Raw genomic sequence first — 23,107 nt, forward strand, 5'->3', positions numbered from 1 at the left:
GGGTGTTATTTGGAAGTAAATGACAAAATCAAAGTGATGCCCCCAGTTCCTCATTAGAAAAGGTCCACTTCTCATTATATTCATTCTCTCTTAATATTTATTAACTAATCAGAACCTACCACCCTCAGAAACACCCTTTCCAGGGCATACAAGTGCTGAGTGGGTTCTATGAGAGGTCTTCGGCATTCAAGAGTATCACTAATTCTTCCATTAGTAAAATTTTAACATTATTGAGAAAATTATTAATTATCCAGAAACTGTCTCTCAGATTTTTCAACCATCACAAGACCAAGTCTACAGTGAGATTTGAATCCAGGTCTCCCTACTCCTAATGCCAGTGCCCTATCCACTACACCAAAAGCAGTGCAATAAAGTGAGCTTTTAAAAAACTAACTACAGGATAAAATTACTACATAATTACATGATTAGATTAGTATGATCCTAAATAAATTACATTCATATGGGGAAAAACAAGTACACTGAAAACATTCTGAATCTCAGCAAAATCTAGAAAAAATATTTTCAAAATTTGTAACAAAAATAATTTCCAAAACACTAGTACAGAATGTATCTTTCATTATTGGAGTGATGACATGTCATAGTGTAAAGAAAACTGGATGTGAAGTCTAAACAGAAATCTTGCTTCTGGCACCCAGCTGTACCCTTCTACACACCCCTCTATTATGCCCCAGGAATCTCTTCATGTCATGCATGATCACGTAGGCCCTCTAATATATCAATACTCTCTGCTCCTGGGCCTGCTCCCTCTAACTCTTCCAGGAGGGGCCTAGGCCAGTCACTTTTTTATTTTCCACACAAATGCGCTCCTATGGACTTTTCCAACATGTCCCACTCTGGATACCTTCCCTCTTAGCACTGTGACTGGCACAAACACTTACTGACATAGTACTTCTTTGACCACTGGCAATCATTTAATCTCTATTAACCTCAGTTTCCCATCTACAAGATGGGAATAATAATACTAAAAGAATTTCACTTGGAGTTGTCATTTGAAGTGATATATTTCAATTTTATTACATCAACAGTTTATTCTATACATCACTTTGGATACAGATGAGAATCATTTGACAAATCATAAATTTGTAACTAAGGAATAGGGACCCTAGGAAAAAATTTGCCCTTTTTTATGTCTTCTGTATTTGAAAACAAGAGGAAAACAAATGAAATCTACTTTATCCAAATGAAATGCTTCAGCAAGACTACCATATTCACAATCAGAATGTCTTTCAGTTTTCTTTGTAGATCCAGTAGTTCTTGATATTTTAAATTAACTGAAATAGGGAAAAATGAATATAGAGAAGACTTACCCTATAGGAGTTCTCAGAATGTTGTTTCCTCTGAAGTTGCATATTCTTAAAGATCCTATGTCTTTGTGCATGAAACCTTGAGAGCTAAACAGCATTCTTATACAAATATGAATAATATTTAGGAACCCTAAGGTGAGCCCATGAAAACATGTATCACATGCATTATAAATAGCATATCATAGCCTGTAAAAATTTTTAACCTCATTTAATATGGAGAAGTAGAAATAGGATAAAATTAAAAACAGGAAGGTTGGGAGGAGCATCCTTGATATAGACCCATACACTGCTATCCTTCCTTTTCTTACCAACACAACAGCAAGAAGGTACAGAGGTAAAGAACAGGCTAAGTTATTAAACAAAGAGATGAGTCAACAGATGACAGCGGAAAAAAAAGGGAAGAATATAAAGGAGGAAAGGTGTTACAAGAACTCTCAAGAGACTGCAGTAGAAAAAGAATGAAAAGGTTATGTTATTAATTAATCCTTTAGTTTCAGTGCTGGATTGAACAACTGGATTGAACAATTCAATATTGGATTGTTCTGGAAATGAAAAATCCAGAATCAACTGTTAAATGCTTTAAAAATCATCAACTAAGTAGGTTCCACAACATATCAGTAACAAAACACAATCATCTTACAACTCTCTCAGTAAATACATCAAACTCAACATCTTACTTCCCCTTTATCCATAATGAAATTGGTTAAATACTCCATAGAACTTTTGCCTTTGAAGGATTTTATATAGCAGTATTTCAAATGGACCTGAAGTTGCTGGATCTATAAGGCCTGACATACTACTATTAGCTAATTTCTTTGGATTCCCATCTTTTTTCTTTGTTATATTAAAAGGCCTCTAGTTTACTTCTTGCTCACTACTTCATTCAGGTTTTTTTGATCTGCAAGTGAACTTAAAAAAAAATTTTTTTTTTGCTAACTGTATTTCAATATATCTGGTATGCTTTGTAATCCTGTACATTTTATCTTATGTATTTCAAAAATATTAGTCTAAGAAGGGGTACTTGGGCTGCACCAGACTGCCACAAGAGTCCATGACACAATAAAGATTAAGAACTTCTTGGTATATTATTTGCCCCCTCCCCTTAGGCCTTATCGTCTGCCTCAGGATTATCTGGAAGATATCTGCAGAATATCTGATATCCTGATATTTCAATTCCTTTGAAATCTTAGAATATACTAGTTAAAACTTAGTAAAAGGATTTATGACAATTTATTTCGATTCTAATTTCTATAAACTGAAAAACTGAATTCTTTAATTTAACCTAAAGTCTTTCCGGGGATTATTTCAGAATTCTAAGAAAAGAGAGGTGGGGTTGTTTAACATGGAGAAGAAAGGACTAGAAAGGATATTCTAAAGATCTCAATCTTAAAATCAAAAGGAAAAATTACTCATGACATTTATGATAAATATTTTTACTACCATAAAATTCAAAAGGTAAGAAAAAAGGGAAGACTGATATTAGACAGTAGGCTATATATAATCCAAGATTAAGAATATCTTCAAAATAAGAATTCAGAACAAATTACCAACTAAAAGAAGCCTTTATGGAGGCAACAGGGAGACATTAAACTGAACATCCTCAATATGGATGGAATTGCATTAAGACAACTCAAGAGTTCATTTTTGAATACAGTTATCTTGCTGGTGTGCAAAGTCCCAACAGCAGAAATGCTCAAGTGGAGGCCAACCCTTAAAGGGATTCTATTATAGAAGTGATTTCTATATTGGTGAAATGTTAAACTAGAATTCTTTTAAGGTCTCCCAGAACTGAAGAATTCTCAGGCTAGAATATTCTTTTTCAGACTATTGGTCACTACGGAAATCTGGGATTAACATAACAATTCTCATATAAATACTATGCCATTTTCAGTATGTTATAATTTATCTCCCCCTACCTCCTGCATCGTGCCCCGCCCCAGGCCCAAATAGCCATCTAATGGAAACCTAGTTTTGTTGATTTGTTGAAAATTCATTTCAGACATACCATACGAAAGGAATAGTTTTCCAAGTGTTACACAGCTACTATATAGCTATGGAATTATCATTCAATAAAACCAGCTGAATGTCATTTTAATTATAGGGTTTTGCTTCAAGATTACTTGTGAATATATTCTCTCCTGAAGGCAACTAATTAGAGAAAAAATCAAAACAACCCTGTCTAGTCTTAATTTCATAGGGAAGCAGATACTTTAAAATTTAGGCCTTCAGCTTCAGTAAAGCAAAAAGCTATTAAATTATTCAATTAATTCAAGCCCATTTTCTAAGTCAATCCCAAAAAATGTATACATAAGGAAATAGCACACTATAAACAGCCTAACTCCTTAAATGTTAAAGTGTCAATGAAAGGATTGAGCAGAGACACACTATGGCCCCTGTTGTCTCTGCAGAATTTGACACATAGGGAAGCAGAAGAGTAAGAATTTCATGATTTCCATATTTACATCATGCAAGATTTATTGATATGAAATACCAAGTATGATTATCTGAAATCACACAAAATAATGATGGATTTTTCTACAGTACCTACTTGGTAATGCTTGAGTTAGTTTTAACCTAAATTCATTCCTAATTTCTTTTTTTTTTTTTACAAGTTTTACTTCGCTTTGGAGTGATTCTGAGGTTTCTTGCTTTTACATAATTTATGGGAGTCCATGGGTCTCTACCTTTCATCAGGTACTACTAGTTTAATTTCTTCCTGTTTTGTACTTGCTAATCATGTTTTTTCTTTGCAGTTTTACTCATTTTTTCCCTGATTCTTAGAATGCTTTGTTGGCTTATCAGTTTGTGCCTTAGGCTTTAAAAAAAAAAATCAATCAATAAACAATTATCACGTGTCTACTATGTGCCAAACACTGTGCTAAGCACTGGGGATACAAAAGAAAGAAAGAAACAAACAAAAAAAACCAATCCCTGCCTACCTAATGGGGAGAAAACATGCAAAGAAATATACACAAAGCAAGCCATATGCAGGATAAAAAGTATGAAATAACTAACAGAGGAAAGGCACTAAATTTAAGGAGTAAGATGTGAACTGACTTAAAGAAAGTCAGAGAAGCCATAAGGCAGAGGTAAGGAGAACATTTCAGAAATAGGAGAAATACAGCAAAAAGGTAGAGTTCGGAGACACAGCATTGTATGTAAGGAACAGGAAAAAGGCCAATTGATACTGGATGGTAGAATACACAGAGGGGAGTCAAGTATAAGAAAGCTGAAAAGATTTGTTGTGAAAGTCAACCAGAGGATTTTATTTTTTATCCTGGAGGTAATGAAATGGGAGCCATTGGAGTTTACTGGGGGAAAAAGGGAATGGAGTGTCATGATCAAACCTGCCCTTAGTAAGATCATTTAATAATGACTAATATGTGGCATAAAGTGGACTACCCACCTGAGAAATTTTAAAATGGACAGCCTACACTCTAAGTGTGTCGTTTGTCTCCACGTGCTGTTAAGACCTAGAGCAGGCCTGCACAACATAGGGCCAACTTCAGGCAGCCCGTGAAAAATGTAGGGTTGTGACTGCGCACTCTCCTGTTTGTCCCGTGACCCACAGCAACCAACCATGGTCAGTCTGTCTCTAGTCTAACCTATCTGTGGTCCAAAGAAGTTTAGCCTATTTTAATTTTGACCCCTACCTGCTGCCAACTTGTGCAGGTATTACCTAGAGAAGACCTCTGGGTTTGCAGAAAATGATAGTGATGCAGATTTTGAGGACATGAGTTGGGTAAATCATTTAGTCTGTTTCCTCATCTGTAAACTGAAGGAGCTGGACCAGATAATATCTATGATCCTGTTGAGCTCTAAATCTATGATCCATGATGAATTATAGGATTACAGGAAGACACAGATCCAGGGTATGGATGGGACAGAATCAGTAACAATGGAGGGACCACTTATAACAATGAGATAAAAAAAAATCCACTAAAGCATTTATGTTCAGGCAGCATTCTTTATATGTAACAATACAAAGCAACATTTTGAACAGACCAAACAAAATGATACTTGGACCAGAGATTCACTTAGCAGTTAGTTAAAAACAAAAAATCTACTGCTATTTTGAGGTCCAGATCCATGATTTCAATGACATAGCAAACTCCTACTGAGGAAACCCCTTGAACCAATGCAGATGGGCAACTTCTCTACTATTTATAATCTTGAGAGTTGCCTGAAGAACTACAACATTAAGTAATTGGCAAAGGATCACACGGCTAGTATAGATACTTGTCTTAAACCCTTAAACTTCTGTCTATGAGGCCAACTTTTTATCCACTGTCATGCTGCCTTTTACTATTAATTCAAAATCAATAAATAAAAAACAAAATGCAAATTACAGAGTATACATAGCATTTTCTAAATACTTGTTCTCATATTGCAAAAATATAGGAAAAAACATCCTGCCTGATATTTGAAAGCTTAATTCTTTTTAACAAACATTTCCTGATGATGCTATACGACTGTGAGTCATGTAACACCACAATCTCAAAACAATCAAAACTACAGTTGACCCAAAGGGTAATAAAAAGATTTATGGTGGGTGTGTCAAACTACAAATGATAATTTATGTGCAAAAATGCTATTAAAGATATCATCATGAGTATTTATGACCAGAAAAGAATGAGAGCTATTCATGTAGTAAAAGTAAGGGATAAAAGATAGCCTGAGTGCTACACCGAGATTATTAGAATGTGAAAAGAACTAGAGAAAGGCTTAAATATATTGGGTGGATCCTCTATGGATGATTTATGGAAGAACATGGAAAAGAATTCATACAGGATAAGAAAACATAGTAAGGCTAGGATCCGCACCCATGGATAAACTCTCTCCACACAATTAAAGTAATAGGGTATCTAAAGTGAAGAAATAGATTCATTATAACCAAATCTTAATAACAACAACAAATATGGGTGCTATGACCTTACCTCACCAGTTTTTGTCCTGTTAATCCTGCTTTCCATTTTCTTCCATTAACCTTTTTACAAAATGCCAAAACAAAACAGAGAAAGACATGTGTATCTCCTATTAAAGCTTTCTTTGTTTTTGGCTTACCACACTCAAGATGCAACAAAAAAACGACACCATCATTTCCCATCCTCTCCTTTTCTCCAGTCTGATGAAGAGGTAGTTCCTTTTTGCAAAAGGATAACACTTCCATTTGTGCTCTTGATCCTATTCCATCCCATTTCCTTTGCAAGTATAAACCCCTGGATCACAATCATTTCCTTTCTGCCTCTCTTCTCTTCTCTCTCTCTCTCTCTCTCTCACACACACACACTCATACACACACTCATATACACACACACACACACACACACACACACAGAGATATGTGCTTTATGAATACTACTGTATTACTTTGGCAGCTGTGTGAAGGAGCTTATACTGGAGAAAGACTTGAGGTAGGAGACCAATTGGGGGTTAATGTGATAATCCAGACAAGAACTGATGTGACCCTGAACCAAAGCAATTATTGGTTAAGTACAGAGAAGGGGAGAGAGATGAGTGAGACATTATAGAAGTGAAAATCAACAAAACATGGTAAATTATTAAATATAGGGAATTAGGGAGAATCAAAGACTTGAGAAAGACTCCAAGGTTGTAAACCTGAAGGACTGGAAGGATGACAGAGCCTTTGACAAAAATAGGAAAAATTAGGAATAGGGGTACACTTGGAGAAAAGAGAATGAACTCTATCTTATATATGTTTGGTTTGAGAAGTTTATGGCTATTAAGCTGGAAATGTCCAATGGAAGTTGGAGACGTGGGACTGTGAACTCAGGAAAAGACTAAAGCTATATATACAAATCTGGGAGTCATCTCTACAGATAATGATTAAATGATGAAATCCCCAGGAGAGGATATACAGAGAGAAGAGGGATAAAGACAGTTTCAGCATACATGCACATTTAGAGAGTAAAACTCCTGTCCTGGAGAAACATAATGTTTTATTAGAAAGAGAGAGATCTTTTGGAGCACAACAGAGAAGCCATCTGATAGCATGGGCATAAATAGGGGAGAAGGGGTATAGATTTTTAAAAGCAAATACTAGAAAATGACTTTCCATCTTTTGAATACGGATAATTTAAAATTACTAATATTAAAAATTTAAAAAGTGTTTTCTTCACAACACAGCTTTGGGAGATAATTTTATTGATGTGGAAATAGAGGATTCTATGTATAGATTAAAGCAACTTGTTTATGGTCACAGCCAGTGAGTTTTAGAGCTGTGTTGAGAGTTCATGCTGTTGGATTTAAAAAATACCTAGTGGAAGGTGTCTTACACATTATTAATTAACCTTAACTGTGCATAGCACGAAGCCTTCCCCCTTTAAACATATTCAGATGGCAAGGAGTGGGTATGACTGCTCCATCTTAGTGTTGTTTCTCATTTTCCTTTCCCTCACTCCCTTCTCCCACTCCCAGTTGCATAAAATCCATGGAGGCTTGAATCCTCAAAGTCCTTAGATAAGATGAGCATCACCAACTTAGTTACTTCTGGTAAGAAGGGACAAGGCCTTAACCACTCAACCTGCCATGGGTTCCTGGGGTCCTCTGGGACTTTCCAAGAACTCTGCTTCTGCACTCTTCTAGACCACTACAATTGTCATCTGACCAAATCATGTAGCCTAAGGGCCTGGGCTTAGCCAAATACCCCACAATTGCACTTCTGTTTTTGAACTGTATTCCCCAACTACACTGTAAGTTGAAGAACTTGGTAACAGTGGTTACCTTGCTTTTTCTATTGATTATCTCCAGCATGTAGCACAATGCTTGAAACATAGTAAATATATAAGAATTGCTTTTTCATTCACTGATTCATTTATTCATTCATTCATTCACATAGGAGGCACTTAAATGTTGAAATGAAATTAATAATTATTCACAAAATTCATTGATTTTCAACAACGTTTTTGTTGGAACTGTGTATAATTCAGTGAAAATTTCCAAGGGGTATTGAATATTATTCTAATATCTAATTACCCATCATATATGGTACCAAGCATTGGGGTTTTTATATCTTTTAAATAAGATATTATTTTTGCTCTCTATAGGATCCACCGGTTGCGTTAAGCAATCTAGGAATCAAGAATATAGGCCAAATGTCAGCAGCACTAATTAACAATTTCAGTAGTTACTCATACATAGTGCCAGAACAATATGTGAAAATAATAAGTATTCAATAAATACTTATTAAATTGAACTCTAATAATGTCAGAAAATTATCTAGGTGCAAAAAAAAAGCCAATGTCATGCAGGAGTACTGTAAACAAATCGTAAATATTGGGATATATTTTGACAAAAACCTCAGGTTGTTGTGTAGAACTGAACTACATATATCTTTTAAAAGTTACATTTTTTAAAAACTGGCAGAATATGAAATACATACTCCATAAAAGGCACAAAAAAATTTAACTACTACCCACATATGCTGGCGGTCATCCATATCCATTGAAAGTAACCCACATTTATTTTGGCAGCTCTTAGCTATGAATACCTCTGATGCTCAGAAAATAATCTTGCGATTTATTGCTGGGGGTACCCTGTTCCAACCTGAAAATCTTAGAAACCAGAATACTTCTTGTCAAATCTCAATTCAATGCCATGGCTATTTTGAGGAACAGAAAAATCTCAGCTTAAAATAGGATCAGTTAGGCCAAAAAGAGAATCTTGCTGAACCGCTATAACATCAGTAAATTTTGGCTCAAAAGCCTCTCAGCTTTATGACATGATCATGATGAAAAATAGATAAGACATACCGTGTACTTGTTAGGAAGGAAGCACCAGGTCACTTCCAAAGCCAAAGAAATGAGACTGTATGTATGCATGTAAATACATGTATCTATGTATATGAGATGCATTTTAACGTAGTGGCTAGAGGGCTGACCCTCAGGAGTCAGAAAGGAGGGATGCTAGATCCTGCCTCTGATTCATATACTAGTAGTATATGTCCTTGGAAATGTTTCATGACATCTGTATCCTAGGCAATTCTCTAAGACAATAATATTAGTAACAGGTAAATTGACAATCCCATTAGATTGTGTACTCCTAGATAGCAGGGACTATCTTTTGCCATTCTTTGTATTACCGGTGTTTAGAACAATGCCTGGCACATAGTACGCATTTAATAAAAATTTACTTTCTGTATCAGTGAAGCAAGGTTCCATACCAGGAGTTCCCTATGCCAATAAAAAAACAGATTCAGGTCCCCCACTTCGTGTATGTGCATGTGTGTGAGCATGCATGCGTGTCAGTGTGCGTGCACGGGCTCAGATGGCCTTCAAGAGTTTCTGTTACTGAAAAATTATCACCCACATGCCCCTCTTTTTATGATAACCCTTTTAAAACTTTTTAATCTGTTAGGATGGTCTTCTGATGATATAGACTATGTCTTGGACCTTACTGGAAGCTTTTGCAACTTGTTTAGAAAGTCCTACACCAGGTATTGGACTCCACTAACACTGCCTTTCAGGGCCCAGTGTCATTACTATCTATTAGTCTATCTCCCTATATGTACCTACACATACTTTCACTCAGTGGCACTTGGCCACTATTTTTACATAGCCACAGCAGAATCACATCATCTAAAAGCTGGAAGGGATCAAAGAGAACATATAACTCAATCAATATATAAGCAAGATAAGTGCTGTATAGACATTAAGTACTACTGTATTTATTAATACCTTCTACAAAATACCCCAAAAGTCATCACCAAGTCATTACTGAAGACCCTTGGTAAAAGGGAACCCACTCCCAAGCAAAGCAACCTATTTTACTTTTGGACTAAATGCAGAATGGTTCTAAATTCTAAAAGTTTTTCCTCACTTCAAGGAAGATCAGGGACATAAGTAATGTAAGTATGTGTAAATTAATTAAGTATAATCAGAGTGCTAGATTTGAGTTCTAGACTGCCACATGCTAACTACATGATTTTAATCAAATTATTTAACTCTCCTGATCCAGTGTCTTAGAAGGTGTGGAGGTGTCCATTTGTATCAAGGGCTCTTAATGCATACATTAAAATACACAGCTTTACAAAATAAATCAATTATACTGAAATGTAATTATCAAAATATTTAAGAAATAAGTTCATAGATTCCAGGTAAAATATCCCTGATCAAGATGATCTCTAAAATTGCTTTATAAATGAGTATTCTATGATTATCAACACCTTGACAGGAAAAAAAATCATACTCACCTATGTTAAATTGTATAAATAGTTAAATACAGTATGACTAATAAAAATATTTAGGGTTTAATCTAGATATAAACTGGAATTCGAAAATCAAACAAATGGCAAAATAGATATATAATAATGAAATAAAACTTTCTCTAAACAGATTCATTAGAAAGAATTCATTACGTTAAGAGAAATGGAAAGAAACCATAAGCAAGGTCTGTAAGGATCACCTTCCAAATGTGAAAATTAATAGAGGCTATGAAATGCTATATATAAGTACACATGCCTTTTCTCCCCATAGCATTATTTCTGTTTGTTTTATCTGACTGGTTCTATGTTATACTAAATAAGAAAATTAGATTAGCACTTAAGAACATGCACAAGGACACCAGATGCTAAAAGACTGTAATGGTATACCAAAGTATGAAGTGTAATTAAAGCTAATGAGAGTTCCACATGTATCTTGTAGATTTTTGCTTTGCTTTGTATTTTTGTGGTATTTTTCAATGAAACCTGCGAAGGACCTTTAGAGTTCTGTCCAAATAACATTCATGTGCTTTCTCACCTGAGAAAAACAAAAACTATCAAAAACTTACCAACATTTTAAAGAACTGAGTCTTTGGAGTAATATAGTTTAAATGGTGCCTTCCAATTAAACAAAGTGGGAAGAAAACATTTCAGGGAGCAAAATCCATACCTAAAAGAGATGTCTCCTTAGCAAATGCTGCAGCAATAGCTGGGTCCAAAGCTGGCTGTCCATCACCAGATGGAAGATCAGGTCGAGTATAGTCTCTACTTTTATCATTGTTGTACTTTACATTCAAATTTACCAGTTTGGAAAAATCAATCCTTAGAGTACAGCATGCATTATAAATATTTTGACCATCCAAAGCCTGAAAAAGTGAACAAAATGTTAGTTTAGCAACACATAATCTAGTAAAAATTTAATGAAGATTAATTCTCATAAGCTAACCAGTGGAAAAACGGTACTATACCCAGCAAGAAAGATACTATAGATCACATGTCAAATTTTGTGGACAAACCTGCGCAAAGACAATAGAGTAATCAAGAAAACTACTGAATAAAAAGTTACTAAAAAGTCAAGATGCATTTATGATTCACAATGTAGAGACCTACCCAAGAAGCAATGATCCCAATCAATAAGTATAACCACTAATAAAGCAGCTAATATTTCATGTCTACTATGAATAAAGTGTTGAGGTTAGAAAATTGTTTACAGTATCACTGTGAAAAAAAAAATTTTAAATAGAGACAAAAACTATCACTATTTCAAATAAACTCACACAGGACTCATCCAAAGTAAGCAATTATTTATATTACGAAATTTTAAAAATATGTTTGTTTTAACATAGATAAAATCACTGGTAAATATGTCCATGATTTATAAATTTTTACTAGGCTGCACCAGGTTAGTCCTTTACTTATTATGGGTCATCCTTAGGCTATTTAACTATCTATATGATTGAGGCAGTCCAGGACAAACCCACATTCTATTTTCAAGATCAAGACTACATTGTTTAGTGCTTGTTTGTACATAGTTGTTTTCATGCTGTCTTTGCTATAAGATTGTGAACTCCTTGAGAGCAAGGATTATCTTTTGCCTTTCCTTGTATCCTTAGCACTGTGCTTGGCACATAGCAAGTGCTTAATAAATGTTTACTGACTGATAAATAATATGCTAAAGACTGCATAGTCTACATTCAAGAAACATAAGATCTCAATTTCCTGAGCGCTCAATTTCAGTGTATGCAACTTTTGGGGTCAGGAAGACCAGGGTTCAAAACGAGCCTCAGGCACTTTCTAGTTGTGTGACCCTGGGCAAGTCACTTAACCTCTGTCTGCCTCAGTTTCTTCATCTGTAAAATAGAAATAATAATAACATCTAATTCCCATGGTTTTTGTTAGGATAAAATTGGTTATCTTGGCACACAGCAGTAACTTAATGCTTGCTTCCTTTCTTCCTACTGAAAGGATCAAAGAGCACTTAGGAGTGGGAACAGAAGAAGACTAAAGACAATTGGAAAGACAAGGGAAAATAATTAAGAAAAGCCAAGTGAATTAACTGGAAGGTAAAACAAACTGTTGAAATGGTGGCTGGAACAAAATAGTAAAAAATTGGAGGCTGCTGCAAGTATGAGAGTATGGTAGTAGAGTTGTTGAAACTAAGTAAGTTGAGTGGAACTGTGAAGTTATTAAAAGGTGATAACTGGCTTTAGGACTTAGGAGCTTTTGAAGTATAAAGACCCATAAGTAGTTTGTTTAAAAAAAGGATAGGGACTTATTGTGTTAATTCAAAGTGGCTGTCTAGCCACATAGGAAAGACCAAATGCATGAAGATGTACTCCCCAGATTTCAATATGCATTCGAATGAACATGCTATATAGAGCATGTCCCATAGTAGGTATGTCTTAGAAGACAGTACAGATGGACAATACGATGAACCTCGAGTTAAAAAAGGAGAGGGGGTTAGATTAAATTCAGGAAATTGAAAAGTACTTTTACTAATCAAATCTTCACATAACAGCAAAGTCCTATCTTTTCAATACATCTTTCAGGTATTGACTTTGTACATCACTACCTTTGAAGAACCAAGGAAGAGTATCATGTAAAGGGCTATGGAAAGGCACATGGTAGGCCTAAGCAGGATTTAACATATAACTAAAGAAGAATGCCAAAGAATGGAATAGAAAATGTCATCTAAGAATTATAAGACAAAGAGAAGCTGGGCTGGTCACTTGGTAAGAGCAAGGGATGACAAATGGGTGGTTAAGAGCTCCACTGGTACCTTTCTGATATCAAATTAAAGCAATGTGGGTGACAAGTTTCTGGAAAGATTGGAGGAGAGTAACACAAGATGGGCAAGCATGTATATTTGTATCCCTCGAAGAAACTTCCTCTACCAATGCTAGCCAGTACCTTCTCTTATAACATGTAGTAGAAAGTTGCCTGAGACAATGAAAGGTTAAGTGACTAGGTCAGGGGTCACACAGCCACTTACGTGTGAGGGAGACCCCATCTTGTATGCTGGCTACCTCTAGTGCTTTTTTTTTAAAGGGGGGAAGCTGCTGAAAATCTCAGAGTGGAAAGTAGGGGAAATTCTGCTGTGATTTGAATGAAACATGCAATATTTGCATTTCTGACACAGCTTAGAATCAGTTATCTACCTAGCTATTATAATCCGTGTTTGAAGGCTGATTATGCAGGTAAAAAAAAGGACATTCAAGTGTGCCTAAATCAAAAAGAAGTGTGGCTTGAATGGGGAAAAAAGGAATCTGAGATAGTAAAGGGAGACATGATCCTTCCTTATCACGATGCTGTAAGATGGAAGTGTTACAAATGAGAAAGGGGAAGCCAAAGACAGCCATAATGCTATAGCTTAAGAAGAGATATGAAACCTCTTCCTAAAAAGGGAGCTGAATGTTCAAAGGCAGCAGCTGGTTATCTTCAAAAGAATTACATAGTAGAGCCAATGAAGATAGCAGGTGAGAGATCATCCAGTAAGAATTAAAGGAAGAAAAAAAAAATCAAAGAAAAGTACTGACATCTGCTGGTTCAAAGGATCATAAGATCACAGATTTGGCACAAGAAGGGACTTAAGAACTCATCAAATCTTCCCATTTAATCGATCAATAGACAGAAGTCCAGAGAGGTTAAGTGACTTGGGTAGGATCACATGGCTGAGGTGGGATTAGAGTCCAGATCTTTCTGACTCCAAGTCTAGTACTTTATCCACTACAACAGTTTTAGTCATACTTTTTGGTTTAAAGATTCCTTTATACTCATAAAAATTATTGAGGACTCCAAAGAGCTTTTGTTTATGTGGGTTATAAGTATCAATATTTACTGAATTATAAATTAAAACTAGTAGTATTTTAAAATATTTATTAACTCACTTAAAAATAACAACTCAATTACATGTTAACATAAACATTTTTTAAACAAGTAACTCTATTTTCCAGAACAAAAAAAATTTGCAAAAAGAGTAGAATCATTTTCATGTTTGTAAATCTTTTAATATCTGGCTTAGGGGAAGATAGTTGGATTCTCAAATCTGCTTCTCAATTCAATCTGTTGTGATGCTTTTTGTTTGAAGTATATGAAGAAAACTGAACCTCACAAAGATAGATATTGGAAAGAAGAGGAGTATCTTAATAGGCAAATAATGTTTTAGTATAATTATGAAAATAGTTTTGACATCATGGAATACCAAAGTCACTATCTGTCATCCTAATAATAACTAAGAAAGGTATGTTGTCTTACTACAACATGAATCTAAGACATAAGAACCTCCAGTTATCAAAAGAAATGACAACTACCGACCTCTACTGATTTAGATGGATGTACATGGTGCTGCCAGAACGAACCTAGAAAGTATTGCCAAAGATTATGAAATACGGACAAGAGTACATGCACAAGTTGAGTTTTCCTATTGCCCACTGAAGGCAAAGGCTATAGAAGAGGAAAACTTACTTGGAAAGTGAACTCATAGCTAAGAGGATGGTGTCTTAGAAGAAGGCAGGCATTTCTGAACCCCAGCTTAAATTATGGGGATGGGAGAATTCTGATCAGAGATGGAATACATCTAAGAAAGGTTTGTAAAAATATATTTGCCAGGTGTCACACAAATCCAACTAAAAAGAATGGGAGGGGAAGAAAGGGAAGAAGAGGAAGAAGAGTGTATATATACACATATACTCTCAATCCAGATACCACAGAAAGTAGCTACAGTAGCCAGGATGAAGAAGAATAACACATTCTGTAGTTCACAAGATAGATAGTCTAAGAAAGAAAGAATTCAGTTTTTCACAAAACCCCCAGGCCTTAAATGTCTACATAAAAATACCCAAAGTTTAAGCAACAAGCAAGAAAAAACAAAAATCCTAAAACAGTTAAAAAAATTTTGACCACCTAAATAGAAATCACTGCGACCTGATAGGACAAAAATCTTGAATAGATAAGTTTAAATGAAGGAGTGAGGTGAAAACTCAAGGCTGAACTGTGTATTAAAAAGGTATATTCATGTGAAAAAAATTTAGGAAGTACAGTGAAATTCAGGAAACATAAGAGGGAAGCATGGTAGAAATCATTTCAATGAAAGTCAAGGGAAGAAGCAGTTTTGTAATAGGCCATAGTGGGGGTGGAGAAAGTCACTATAGTACAATACTTTTTTTATTTTCATGGTCACAAAGGTCATAACATAAAATTTTCTCCAAAATCCATGGGATTTAGTCAGCTATCAAAAGGATCATTTTAGGGGACAGAGGACATAGTTACATTATTAGATGAAGGGGACAATTTAAAAGTATAAACACTAAGAGGATAAAGGAAGTTAACTAAAATCATATGCAAAAAGCTCTGACATCACAAACTTAGCACCAGAAGGAATACGTTTTTGCAAAGTTTACAGAAAAGAAAGAGTATCTTGTACTATCCCAACGATATATATAACCCCTTCAATAAGATGTTAAAAGGGGGGAAAAAATAGGCTTCAAGAAATACTGCAGAACCTACTATATATAAATGGCTCATTTGTTACATGGATTTGGTTAAGTCATTTCTCCCAAAACATGAAATTCTATCTATACTGAAATGTTAGAGCAATTTTAACTAGAAAACCTGTTTTAATTTATATTCTTAAAAGATCTGTTATAATGTATAAGTTCACTTTGTTAAAGAAATGAGAATTCAATTTTTTTAATATATTTATTTGATTACCACAGAAATAAAAATGGTAACAGTTATCATTCTGAACCACAATTCTCATTATTCTAAGCAAGCTTTCTACTGCAGACAAAGAAAGTATATGTAACTGATCTATCTGAATACTGATTCCCAGTCACAAGTATAATGAATAGTGTTATTTTATCTCCTTCCCCTTCCCCCAACTCCTAATAAATCCTGGCATCAGCTTGTTTTCTGGTGATCTCTTTTTACAAATGGGTTAAAAAAAATTGAGTCAAGAGTTCTGGATCAACTGATGTTAAAGGATTATTAAAAATAAAAGCCTAGTTTGGTTTCCAAAAAGTGTAACACTGACTGCATACTATAAAATCTAGGGTATACTGCTTGCTTATCTAAATGCCATGAATGACAAAAAAGTTATTTTGCCATAAGTCACTCGAAAACTATTCACTCTGAGCAAAGGGATTCATATAGGATTCCAACTCCAAACAAATACAAAAGAAGAAAAGTTTACATTAGGAAACATTTTTGATATGACATCTGGAGTGATGCTGTAACAAATGGCAATCCCACTATAACCTATGTTCTTTGAAAGTTGAGTGTGGGCAAAAAAATTCATCATCTTACAACAACTTGATAATGAGCTTCTCTGAGATTTAGCTAGCTGGTCCTGAAATAAGATATAAAATCCATTATATTTATGTGTGTACATGTGTGTTCATACACAAACACAGGTATCTGTATTTGTCCTACCATTATAGACTTCTTCATATGGGACCACAGGATTTAAGAACAGGAAAATGTCTCCTCATTTTGCAAATGAGGAAATTAAGGCTCAGAAAAACTCTTCAAAGGTCTCACAGATTCATGAACGGCAGAAGCATCATTGTCTTTTGTTTTCTTTGTATCCCCAGCACTTAGTACAGCGATTGGCATAGAGTAGGTACTAAATAAACGTGTAACCACTGAATGATCCTTTATGATCAAATATAAAGTCCTTTGTTTAAATGTCCTTTGACATTTAAAACTCTATGTAACCTGGTATCTTCCTTCATTTTCCAGCCATCTTAACTGTCATCCCCTCCACACATATTGTAATTCAGCAACCCTGGCCCAATTAGAGTTCCTTGATTAGATCACTCTATCTCCTTTCTCTACACCTTTGCACTGGCTGACCCCCATGCCTAGAATGCCCTGTCCTTTCATGTCTGTCTTCTGGTGTAGGGTTCCTATTGGGAAAAAGCCATAAAGTATAGTAATAAGTGAAAAGCTTTAAACTGTGAAATGTGGAGGCCCGGAAATGGTGACCTGTTTAAAATCATAACTTAGAAATTTTAGTATTTTAGACACTGAGTCAAAACTTAAGATACTATTACCTATGAAAGCCATAACAAGAACATTGCAACCCATATGTGACTGGTACATGACCCATACACAAACTTACATTTGGCCATACCATTAGCTTAACTCCCAATCTCACTACTAAGGAGAAAACCAAAAATATCCACCAATCAGTAGTGATGGACTCTATAGCTCCTCCATCCTTTGTCTGTTTTCTATAATTACCATGGGGATTTTTGAGGTTCTTAGTAGGGATCCTATAAACTGTCTGGCCACCATCACAGACCACAGATTGCCTCTGTTTTGTAACTTTTCATGATCATTGATTAAATTACTACCTATAATCAATCTAGAGCTCCATGGTCTCTGGTACCAAAACACCCAATGGCTATGGGGGAGGTACAGGGTTCCTTGGCCAGCGGAATTCTGAACCTTACACCTTGGAGACTCAGCTCAACTCCTATATTCTTCTACAAGAGGCCTTCGCTAACTTTTACCTTTAGGTAACTCCCCATACACTCACTCATTCTTCAGAGAGAGAGAGAGAGAGAGAGAGAAAGAGAGAGAGAGAGAGAGAGAGAGAGAGAGAGAGAGAGAGAGAGAGAGAGAGAGAGAGAGAGAGAGAGAGAGAGAGAGAGAGAGAGAGAGAGAGAGAGAGAGTGCGTGTGTGTGTGTGTGTGTGTGTGTGTGTGAAAGAGAGGAATACACAGAGAAATAGACAGACAGATAGGTTTTACATGTCATCTCTCCCATTAAAATTTATGATCCTTAAGGGCAGGGACTGATTTTTGCCTTTCTCTGTATCCCCACCATTTAGCACATTGATAAATACCTGTTGACTGAGAGATAAGACTCAAAACAGATCTTTTAAATTCAGTGATGTTTTCACAATACTAATTCTTGGTTGAGGACTAGGAAACTAACAAACTAAAGACTTCCAATATTCCAACTATACACGGCAGCAGAAATACAGTATTTTCTATTATGACATCTACCATACTAATTATGTGTAACAATGGACCAGACCAGCATTCTTAAATCCCAAATTCTATCAATTCAGGTTGTTTAACCAGCAGACAATAGGTAGCAGGATTAACAGGGGCAACTAGGTGGCAGAGAAGACGGAGTAAGTGGACTTCTGAGTTTGACTCATGCCTCAGACATTTAACTAGCCCAATGTGATACCAGGCAAGACACTTATTCTTCCCATGAAGCCTCTTCTCAATCCACATTAATGCTACTGTCTTCCCTCTGTTGACTCTATTTGATTTATCCTGTATATATCTTGTTTGTACACAATTGTTTGAATGCTGTCTCCCCCATGAGACTAAACTCCTTGAGAGAAAGCATGGTCTTTCACCCTTCTTTGTATCCCCAGTGCCTGGCATATATGATAATCTTGAAAAATGCTTCTGACTGACTGCTTCTGTTTCCTCATCTGTCAAAGAAGGATAATGAAAGCACCTACCTGAAAGAGCTGTTGAGAGCATCAAATGAGATAATACATGTAAAGCATTTTGCAAACCTTAAAAGTGCAATATAAAAGTTAGCTATTATTATCAAAAACAAAGATGTAGGTAGATACTGCTGACATAAATAGACTAGTGAACTAAATAAAATTGTTTAACTGAAAACTACTCAACCAGACTTCACATAAGAATGATCATCCAATTTACTTTCTCCATAGGAATTATAACAAAACATAAGACAAAATTAAATCTCAAATGTCCCTCTTTCAGTCCAACAGTGATACAAGATAAAGGAATGCATCATAGATACAAATAACTATATTATAAAATAGAAATTGGTTAACAAGAATGACAAAAAAATCAAAACATTATTAAGTATCTACTGAATACAAACAGAATACTAAGCCATTGTGGAATTATGAAGCTTTAAAAAAAGGTTCTTTCACTCGTGGAGTTTAAAAATCAAAAAAGGGGAATAAGAAACTAGCACACACTGTAATTATATATTACATAAGATGTGCATTATAGTCAACAAAGAGTTATGTGAGGTACAAGGAGGAAGGATTACTAGCTCCAGGGGTTTAGAAAAGGTGTCGCAGAAGAATATTTTGAGTTGGCCTTTTAGAATATGGTAGTAACTCAATAAAGAAGGGAAGGAGAGAGTGACATATGCATCTAATATCATGATACTGGTTTGTATTTTTAATAGAAACCAGAAATCATGTGATATAGAACTGGGACAGGAGATAGGCTAAAAATCATCTCCAAACTCATTTTATATATGAGGCAACTCAGCCTGAGAGAGCCCAATTTGCTAAAAGCCAGATAGGTTGCACATATTAATGCTGGGGTCTGAAAGTTAGGTCTTCTGACACCAATTCAGTGCTCTTGGTACTACACCATCAAGTAACTTTTTTTAATAGTCACTTGTCCCTTATGATGGGTAAAAATAAAAGTAAATAATTCTTCCAACTGCAATCTTTAAATCCAAAGTAAAATGTGTTTTATCATGAAAAATATTATTAGCTCCATGATCTAGGATGACCTAGTCAATTTCACGAAGTTTAAAAAAAACAAGCTATGCAATAGAAAAACAATAATATATTTAAAGATAGTAAACTAATACTTTTGATTATGGATAAAAATCATCTGTATATCACCTATTTTAAAAAAAATAAAGAACTTTTAAAAGTAAACAAGTCATTTTACTTTTCAGAATCACATTATTGTACTTCTGACATACAGATGTTCCCTAAATGTATCAAATACATTACTGAAACCCATTCTCTCCTACGGACTTATCCAGAGATTGCAGATTTAAGAGCTGGAAGGGATGTTAAAATCATAAAAGAACCATAGATCTAGAGCTGCAAGGAACTTTAGTGGCCATCTACTTAATTTATCTAATTTTACAGGTGAGAAAACTGAACTCCAGGAGGATTAGGTGTAATCTCCAAAGATCCAAAGCTAAACAGCAGATATTAAATTTGAACCCAGATCCATCCTTTGATTCCAAATCCAGCATTCTTTTCACTATACCACCTTGCATTTTTTAAAAGAAATGATAGCAAGGGCAGGTAGGTAATAGAGGTGGAATATAAAAGCACAGAATGATTCAGTAAGAACAATGTTAGGAACAGTAAAATTCGGAAAACAAAAATAAAGAACAAACATGGTTAATAGGAAATAGATACTAAAGATAAATGATAGTTACATTTCAACATCCTAAGGAAAACTACCAGATATGACTACTGAAACATAATAGTTACCTAGGGGACACAGAAGGTATTCCAGGATGGGAAAAGTGCAAAAATATAATTCCAATTTTCAAATAAAGAAAGAGTATAGTCTACACAGTCGGGGTGAGGGTGGCGGGCGGGATTATTAAAAAATTCTAGAATCCATTATTGATGCATATTAATTGAAACACAGCTTCACTACAGGCAGGTCACACCAAACTATTTCTTTTTTCTTGACAAAGGTTGCTAAACTAATAGATCAGGGAATCCTACAGTTCAACTAAATTTAGGCAAAGCATTTGGTAAATTCTCTTATTTTATTCTTGTGGAAAAGATGTGGGCCAAATGACAGCAGAGAAAGGAAAATTTGAAACTAGTTGAATATCTAGATTGTGGAATAGCCATTAATGGATGGTTCAATGTCAAGCTGGAAGAACTCCAGGAGAGTCAAAAGGATATATGCTTGGCCTTGGGTTGCTTGTGCCATGTTTATCAAATTTTTAGGTGACATAATGTTGGGAGGAACAGTTAATACTGACACACAATATAAAAACATCTCCACAAGCTAAAACAATGAGCCAAATTAAGATGAAATTTAATAGAGATAAATGTAAAGTCCTGCATTTGGGTTTAAAAAAGCAACTCTACATATATAAGATGGGAGGTATGGCTAAAGATACCAGATAAGGATCAGTTCAGGAAAATGGGGATTTTTAAACTGGAGAAAGGTTGATTCAGGGAGAACATGATAGCTCTCTTCAGGTATACGAAAAGGGATTAAACTTGTGTTTGCTTCAGAGAGACAATCTAAGAGTAATGGGAGGAAATTACAAGAATGCAAATTAAGTCTTGAAATTAGAAAAGGGTGCCTCCCCCCCATTATAGTTACTTAGAAACAGAATGTGCATCTTAAACAGAAGGTGCACCTACCCCCACAAAAGGCCTTCAATTAAGGCTAAGTGACTGCTTGTCATCTACTCCAAGGAAGTGATTCTTATCCTTGTATGTTTTGGACTAGGTGGCCTCTGGGTTCCCTTCAACTCTGAGATTCTATGATCCTGGGGGGAGAACTGGAGAACTGTGTTTGAATTTTGGCTCTGCTACTTAGAAGAAGCTTTATGGCCCACTTCCCATAAGAGGATTCTGTTTCTTAAGCTATAGAATAAGGAGACAGGGGGCAGCTAGGTAGTGCAGTGAGTAGAGCACCGGCCCTGGAGTCAGGAGGACCTGAGTTCAAATCCAGCCTCAGACACTTGACACATGTACTAGCTGTGTGACCTTGGGCAAGTCACTTAACCCCAACTGCCCTGCCTTCCCCCCTCCAAAAAAAACCAAAAAGAATAAGGAGACAGGACTTGATGGTATCTATGGGAAGCTTTACTTGTAATGTATAGCACAGCCTGTAGTATTGCCCTTAAGTGATATCTACTTCTAAACTTGACAAAAATTTACAGAAATCTTAAAATAATATACATCTACTTCATTTACTCAGATTTTTTGGATTACTAAAACATGAGTGATGCAACTCTTATTCACATAATGGATACACTTCAGTGTTTTTGCTTAAAGAAATCATTTAATAAAGTATAATTTGAAAAACTAAATTAGTTTTAATTAGATTAATTAATTTAATTGACTAATTTAGTTAGTTTTAACTAGATAGTATTACACTGTGGTAGGACATCTTAGACTGTACACAGATATATAAAATAAGATTTGATTGCTACTAGGCCTAACCCCCAAATGGAAAAAAGGAAAAGGACCCATATGTACAAATCTGGACTTTGAGGTGGAAAAGAATTAGAAACTGAGGGGATATCAACCAACTGGAGAATGGCTGAACAAATTATGATAGATGAAGGCGATGAAAAACTACTGAGACAGAGATAGTGGTATAGTGAGGCACCTAGTGACACAGTAGATAAAGGATGTATCCTGGGGTCAGGAAGACTGAAGTTCAAATCCAGCTTCGAAGAGCTAGTAGCTGCATGACCCTGGGCAAGTCACTTAACCTCTCTAGGCCTCAGCTTCCTCAGCTGTAAAATGGGGGTAATAATAACATCTACCTCCAAGGGTTGTAGCAAGGCTCAAATGATACATCTGTAAAAAGAGCTGGGCACTACAAAAATACATACACATACAGTAGGCACTATATAAATGCTTGTTCTCTTCCCTTCCTGCTACTGAACTGTAAGAAATGATAAAGGATATTGTTTCAGGAAAACCTGGGAAAACTTCTACGAACTGATGTAAAATGAAATGTGAAAAACCAAGAGAACAAGTTATAGAATTGCAACAATATTGTAAAGATAATTAGCTTTGAAAGACTTAAGGAAC

General features: G+C 35.4%; 1 protein-coding gene across 5 annotated transcripts in view; it reads right to left on the reverse strand.

Moving 5' to 3' along the window:
- PTBP2 (polypyrimidine tract binding protein 2) overlaps positions 1-23,107 on the reverse strand; it is a 123,311-nt gene that overhangs the window by 16,678 nt on the left and 83,526 nt on the right. For all 5 annotated transcript variants that reach the window (XM_036767130.1, XM_036767129.1, XM_036767128.1 and 2 more), the window contains one exon: positions 11,216-11,411. In XM_036767130.1, the coding sequence (XP_036623025.1) occupies positions 11,216-11,411 (196 nt within the window). The remainder of the gene's footprint in view (positions 1-11,215; positions 11,412-23,107) is intronic.

Source organism: Trichosurus vulpecula, chromosome 7 (assembly GCF_011100635.1).
Source record: "Trichosurus vulpecula isolate mTriVul1 chromosome 7, mTriVul1.pri, whole genome shotgun sequence".
Taxonomy (NCBI): domain Eukaryota; kingdom Metazoa; phylum Chordata; class Mammalia; order Diprotodontia; family Phalangeridae; genus Trichosurus; species Trichosurus vulpecula.